This window comes from Protobothrops mucrosquamatus, unplaced genomic scaffold, assembly GCF_001527695.2.
Source record: "Protobothrops mucrosquamatus isolate PMUCROS unplaced genomic scaffold, P.Mucros_1.0 scaffold2412, whole genome shotgun sequence".
In the NCBI taxonomy this organism is placed as follows: domain Eukaryota; kingdom Metazoa; phylum Chordata; class Lepidosauria; order Squamata; family Viperidae; genus Protobothrops; species Protobothrops mucrosquamatus.
Genome location: NW_015388484.1, coordinates 127,638 through 135,106, shown reverse-complemented (window position 1 = coordinate 135,106; position 7,469 = coordinate 127,638). Strand labels below are relative to the sequence as shown.

Genomic DNA, 7,469 nt, shown 5'->3' with positions numbered 1-7,469 from the left:
TTATTATTATTATTATTATTATTATTATTATTATTATTATTATTATTATTATTATTGTTGTTGTTGTTGTTGTTGTTGTTGTTGTTGTTTTGTTGTTGCTGCTGTTGTTGCTGTTTTGTTTGTTTTGTGTTTGTTATACATTAAAATGAAATGTCATTGCAATCTGGGATTTGCTGGGAATTATAATTATAATCATTTGTTTAGTGACCGTTCCAAGTTACAACGGCACGGAGAAAAGTGTCTTAGGGCTGTTTTTCACACTTGCAGCATTTCCCAGGGTCGTGTGATCAGAATTCAGAAGCTTAGCAACTGGCATGTACTTATGACGGTTGTGGCGTCCCGAGGTCATGGGATCTCATTTGGCGCCCTTCTGATAAGCCATGTCAATGGGGGAAGCCAGGTTTGCTTAACCGTGTTAGTGACTTAAGAACTGCAGTGATTCACTGAACAGGTGTGGCAAAGAAGGTCGTAAAAATGGGGCGAACATTCACTTAACAACTGTCCCACTTCGCGACAGAAATTGGGGGTTCAGTTGTGGTGGTAAGTTGAGGATTACCTGTGGAGGGTGTTTACTTTCAAACCCAGCTTGAGAGCGCCGATCAGCTGGAATGTTGCAGCATCTCCAGGGTCTTGTGATTTACATTCAGATGCTTGGCAACCGATTCATATTTATGACGGTCACAGTGTCCCAGGGTCATGTGAAGTGACCAAAACCTGCTGCAACCACCCAGCAGACGGGGGGAATAAAAACCAAACACCCCCCACCCCACCCCCATTGCCAGTCCCCAACAGAAATGCTCACAACAATGAAAACCTCGGACAGGAGGAAGAGCGCGGCCGGGTGGGCAGGCATGTGTCTTGCTCGGCTGTGGCTTGGGGGGCACTTTTTTCAGTGCCATTGTAACTTCGAACAGTCACTAAGTGAACTATTGTAAGTCAAGGACTACCTGTACTTCATCACTTTTTTCCTTTTCTTTTGGTCATCAAGTTTTTGACCCCTTGCTAGGCGACTGGTGGTACTCGGATATTGCCATATCCTAAAAGTGGTACAATGGGTGAAAAGGTTGAAAAGCCCTGCCCTACACCAGAGGTCCCCAACCTTTTGGGCACCAGGGTCCAGTTCCATGGAAAAAGGTTTTTCCACGGACCGGAGAGCGCGTGGTTTTGTGTACTGCCTGCCATCCCATGGATGGGGCTTTGCTTGTTTGTGCGGACCGGTTGCTGGCATGCTGTGGCCCGGTACCGGTCCATGTGTTCTGTCCCAGCCTACGTGAGTCCTTGTTATGCTCACAAGGAGAAACCCCTCTTCCAAGAAACACGCAGGAAACGGAAGAAAAAACCAGCCCCTTTTATTCTCACAGACCTAAGTCAATGTCGAAGGCAAACAAACACAGTCCACAGAAACTCAATCCTCAACACAAATGGTTGCCTTCGGCAACCAGCACCTCCCACACCTTCCCTTTTATTATTCAGCCAAGGCGTGGCTTCCTAATGCCTTCTCCTTTGCCTTTGGAGCCGCCCCATTGCATTCCTCTGTCCTACTCGCTTCCCTTGCCTGCGCATTCGTGCATCTGGGATTTGTCCCAGCTGTTCTTCATTACTGTCCAAATCTCGCTCCCAGCACAGCTGTGTCTCAGCCTGAGCGCAAGTAGAGGGGCCAGGATCCTCGTCCAGTCTTGGAGCTCCTCAGAGCCTTCCTCTGACTCTGATGCCACTCCAAGCCCCTCCTCTTCCTCCTCCTCTGATTCCTCAGACTCCGCTGCCAGATCCACTGGCTGGTGAGGAATCACAACACTATGGACCGGGGTTTGGAGACCCCTGCCCTACACTATTTTTGACAGATTGAATCACACCTGCTTTTTATTTTGCTACCGTTGTTAAGCGAATCACTGCGCTTGTCGGCTGAATCACACCGTCATTAAGTGAATCCAATTTTCCCCCACTGACTGCCTGTCGAAAAGCCACTTGGGGCGATCCCATGACATGCGGGAGTGCGGCGAACAACATACATACACGCTCGTTGCCAGGCACCTGAATTTTGATCCCCTGCCCGTGGCGATACTGCAGCATCCCGGGGGGGGGGGTTATGCGATCCTCTTTTGCGACCTCCTGTCAAGCCAAGTCCATGGGGGGAAGCCGGATTCACTTAACAACCGTGTTACTAATTTAACGACGGCAGCGATTGTGGTGGGAAAAGTCATAAAATGGGACCAAACTCGTTTAACGGATGTCTCACTTCGCAGCGCAAATTCTGGGCTCCATTGTGGTCGTAAGTTGAGGACTACCTGTATAGAAAGCTTGCACAAAGAGTGTTGTCTCTTCTCCAAGTGGGGAAAAAACACTCCAATTCACACACACTGTTGCCCCCCATTAGAGAATAGAATAGAACAGAACTGGAAGGGACCTTGGAGGTCTTCTAGTCCAGCCCCCTGCTCAAGCAGGAGAACCTACACCATCTCAGACAAGTGATTGTCTATCTCTTCTTAAAAATCTCCAGTGCTGGAGCGCCCACGATTTCTGGAGGCAAAACTGTTCCACTGGTTAATTGTCCTCCCTGTCAGGAAATTTCTCCTTAATTCCAGATTGCTTCTCTCTCTGATCAGTTTCCAACCATTGTTTCTTCTTCTGCCCTCTGATACTTTGGAGAATAACGTGACCCCCCTCTTCTTGGTGGCAGCCCCTCAGATACTGGAATACTGCTATCATGTTTCCCCTATTTCTTCTTTTCTCTAGACTAGCCAGACCCAAGTCCTGCAGCCCTTCTTCGTATGTTTTACTCTCCAGGCCTTGGATCATCTCACTTGCTCTTCTCTGAATTTTTTCCAAACTCTCAACATCTTTTTTGTGATATGGTGGCCAAAATTGGTTGCAGTATTCCAGGTTGTGGTCTCACTAGGGTTTTATAAAGCGGTGCTAATACTTTGCATGATCTTGATTCTATGCCTCTGTTTATGCAACCCAGGATTGTGTTAGTTTTTTTGGCTGCTGCTGCAACCATTCGAGCAATCTAATGTGCAGGAGTTGACTGAGTGTGTTAACCATCCGGGGTCCTTAAGAGACCACCAAGGAAAGAAGGAACGACAGAAGTGTTTGTTCCAAAACTTTTTGGTCCCTTGAATGGAAAAATCCAAAAAGCGAAGTCCGTTTTTGAGAGGGAGGTCTAGATCCCTTTTGTTTGTTATTTTTCAAGAGGTTTCTGCACATGGAGAAGTTCACTGCTGGTGCAAGCTGTGATTAATTTCCATATGACACTTCCGGTTGAGTAAGTCCTGGGGTGACCAAGTGTTGGAGGAGAAAAAAAAAGCAATTTACTAGAGAAGCCCTCTTGGACGACACTTTTTGCCTTCTGCACAATTATCTACCATCAGTACCCACCAAATATATTAAATCGCAGCTCCTGTCATCCGTCCCACCACCCATAGGTCACACAGCTACAGCATACAAGGTGTGGAAATCTTTCATCTCTGGTCAGCAAGCAGGTCCTCCAGATCTAAATGATCCTAAAATGATTAAAGGCCTGGAGATGAAAACATACGAAGAACGGCTGCAGGACTTGGGTTTGGCTAGTCTAAGGAAAAGAAGAAATAGGGGAGACATGATAGCAGTCTTCCAGTATCTGAGGGGCTGCCACAAGGCAGAGGGGGTCATGTTATTCTCCAAAGCACCAGATGGAAGGACGAGAAACAATGGTTGGAAACTGATCAAAGAGAGAAGCAACCTGGAATCAAGGAGAAACTTCCTAACAGTGAGGACAATTAACCAGGGGAACAGCTTGCCTCCAGAAATCGTGGGCACTCCATCACTGGAGGTTTTTAAGAAGAAGAGACTGGATAGCCATTTATCAGAAATAGTATAGGTGTCCTGCTTGAGCAGGGGGCTGGAGTAGAAGACCTCCAAGGTCCCTTTCAGCTTCTATTCTATTCTATTCTATTCTATTCTATTCTATTCTATTCTATTCTATTCTATTCTATTCTATTCCATTCCATTCCATTCCATTCCATTCCATTCCATTCATATTCCATATTCCATATTATTCTATTCTATTCTATTCTATTCTATTCTATTCTATTCTATTCTATTCTATTCTATTCCATTCCATTCATATTCCATATTCCATATTCCATATTCCATATTCTATTCTATTCTATTCTATTCTATTCTATTCTATTCTATTCTATTCTATTCTATTCCATTCCATTCCATTCCATTCCATTCCATTCCATTCCATTCATATTCCATATTCCATATTATTCTATTCTATTCTATTCTATTCTATTCTATTCTATTCTATTCTATTCTATTCTATTCTATTCCATTCTATTCCATTCCATTCCATTCCATTCCATTCCATTCCATTGTGAGATCTTTCGGGGTGGCATCCGAGGAACTGCTTCTTAACTGAAACTTGTAGGACCTTTTGACCTTCCGGACCAAAAGAATTCATTCAAGAGTCCCATGGTTGCTTGTAGCTCTGAGCATCATCTCCGCAGTCCCAAATCTCCTCCAGATGTTCCACCCAACGGAGAGCAATCTATTCGCAGTCCTTCATTTTAATTGAGTGCAAGGGAGCAGATTTCTGAGTCTTCAAGAAAGGATTCGCCAGTCTCCAGAAATTCGCTCAGTCCCTGTGGCCCACTTTTCATAACAGTTTGAAGCTCGTTGGGTGGACGTTGCCTCCTCTTTCTTCTTCTATCTAGAGAGAATTCCTGGCCTGAATGGTGATGTAGTCTCCTATCGTTCAAGTTTCTCCCTTCATTTTTTTTTCCTAAAAAGCTCTTTTAGACAACAACAACAACAACACAAAAAAAGTGACACAAGAAGAAGATAGCATTCAAATCCTTCTCCCTATCTTGCTGATCTTCTACAGGCAGGGCTGAAGGTTGAATGACTCAGCAAGGGATGATTGACCTCAGAGTTGCAGTCCGCTTGAAGTCACCCACGCATTTTCCTTCTTCACAACCCCATCTCCCCTTTCTACCTCGCGCTTGTGGGGAGAGTCTTCCCCCATCTCTGGCGTGTCCTTACTTCAGGGGTCCCCAACTTGTGGGCGGTGGCCCGCTAGTTGGCCATGAGGGGTTTGCAACTGGGCCGCGGAAACAGCTGATGCGTGCCCATCTTTACTTGCACGAGCAGTGGGCGAACGTGTGCGTGGCCCATTTGAGTGAGTGGCAGGCGCACGTGCACGATGCTCACGCAGTGTGCATGCTTGCCAGCTGCTCGCCCAGAACCATCCCCTCTTCCCTCCCTCCCCGCAAATCCACAAAGCCAGGAATGTCGGGGAACTCTGCCTTACTTGATCCCCAAACGGGGGGAGACGGTGGCGCTGACCCCCCTAGGATTGTAGCCCTTGGTGAAGCTTCCTAGCTCATGAGTTATTATGCTCAGCTCCGAAAGCCTCGGCCGGGTGAGTCATCTGGAAAGAACCCAAAGAGTCATAACTGTAACGAATGATTAATTGGTCTAAATGTTAGTAATGGTGAAAGGAGGCTGTAGAAATTCGTCTTACGGTCAAAGGAGAAAAGCCAAGTTGGCTGGACAGGAACTTGGAATGTTCAGGCTGAAGAAAAGCAGGCTTGTGAGACACATGATAGCTTTCTTCCGGTCCCTAACCAGAGGCTACAGGAAAAATGGGCAGAAATTGTTTTCTATAGCCACCGAAACAGACTAGAAAGAATGGGTGTAAGTAATAGCTTCCTAGATTTCATTTAAAAACAGGGAGAAATATCTACTGGAACGGTCCGCTTAATTGAGGTTGTGACTTGTCTTTGGAATGAGGGGTCCTGGGTGCTCTCTGAGCTTGCTTGTTTTCTGGCAGACGTTTCATTACCCAGCTAGGTAACATCATCANTCTTGCAGACGTTTCATTACCCAACTAGGTAACATCATCAGTGCTAGAAGGGAGTGGAATTAAGGGAGGGAGGGAGGGAGGGAGGGAGGGAGGGAGAGAAGGAAGGAAGGAAGGACTATGGGTTCCTGGGTGTTCTCTGAGCTTGCTTGTTTTCTTGCAGATGTTTCATTACCCAACTAGGTAACATCATCAGTGCTAGAAGGGAATGGAATTGAGGGAGGGAAGGAAGGAAGGAAGGAAGGAAGGAAGGAAGGAAGGAAGGAAGGAAGGAAGGAAGGAAGGAAGGAAGGCAGGCAGGCAGGCAGGCAGGCAGGCAGGCAGGCAGGCAGGCAGGCAGGCAGGCAGGCAGGCAGGCCTATGGGGTCCTGGGTACTCTCTGAGCTTGCTTGTTTTTTTGCAGATGTTTCATTACCCAACTAGGTAACATCATCAGTGCTAGAAGGGAGTGAAATTCAGGGTAATGAAACATCTGCAAGAAAACAAGCAAGCTCAGAGAAGCACCAAGGACCCGTCATTTCAACCCTAAGCTACAAATATTCTCCTTCCTTGTTATCTCTGGAGGCTTTTCAAAACAGCTTGGGCAGCCATTTCTGGAAGCCGGTTCAATTGATTTTCCTGAAGATTGCTGAAGGCTTGGAGGGGACAGATACATTTTTGTGGTCCTTTCCATCTCTACACGGTTCTATGATTTTGTGATAACGGAATACAGGAAAGATACGTTTTTTTGCACTTCGATCTCCGTTGTATTCCTTCCAATGATTGAAAATAGGTTCTCCCAGCCTAGGGTCTGGATTCCATTTTCAGCTTAAGTCGATCTTGGGATCTTTTGGGGGAGCTTCTGGTCTGTTGCTGGATGGTGTTCCTTCCTGGGCGTACAACTTGCATTGGTCGTTCCAAATTAATCAAGGTCTGCTGTGGTTTGTGTTGGGTGACCCGTCTTTTATTTCAGAGCAGGTTCTTTTGAAAGAAATTTCTTAGCTCAACCCTGTTTTGGTCAAGGAGGACCTAAGAATGGAAGAGGGAGGCAATCCAGAGAGGGGGAGGGAAAAAATGAATGAAAGAGGCAGGAGGGTGCAACCAAACGAGTGATGTTGCTTGGATATTTGACCACATTTGGAGCTTCAAGGACATCCCTTCTTTAAATCTGGAGACTTCCAAGCTGTCAGCTTTTGAACCCCAGCAGGCCCCCCCTGCTCTGTCCTTGCCCTCTTTCACACTTCAAATATTCTTGTCTTTTTCAGCCCCTGTACAACCAACCTTCGGACACCAGGCAATACCATGAAAACATTAAAATGTAAGTAGCCAGCAGCAAAATATCTCCCATCTCTCTGCTTCCTGACCTCCGGCTTTCAAAGCTCCAGCCAGCGTGTCAAAAATTTGAATTTTGTTTGACAACTCCCCCTTTATTTCTCTATCGATGTTCATCTATCCATTTATTTCTGTCTCTCTATCTCTGTAGCTAGCATTCCTTCTATCCATTTAGTCCCCTCTTTGTTTCTATCCATCCGTCCCTTTATCTGTATCTACCTCTCTATCTATATATCTATCCATTTATCCATTTCTCTCTCTCACTATTTCTGTCCGTCTACCCTCTTATCTATATGTATCTCTCTATATCCAT

The 7,469-nt window shown here is 45.9% G+C and overlaps 1 protein-coding gene across 1 annotated transcript in view; it reads left to right on the top strand.

Annotated features, from left to right (window-relative positions):
* Positions 1-7,469, top strand: part of NCOR2 (nuclear receptor corepressor 2) — a gene marked incomplete at its 3' end in the record, with an annotated part of 161,543 nt that overhangs the window by 27,695 nt on the left and 126,379 nt on the right. Inside the window, exon 6 of the mRNA XM_029285880.1 lies at positions 7,090-7,142. Coding sequence (XP_029141713.1) covers positions 7,090-7,142 — 53 coding nt within the window. The remainder of the gene's footprint in view (positions 1-7,089; positions 7,143-7,469) is intronic.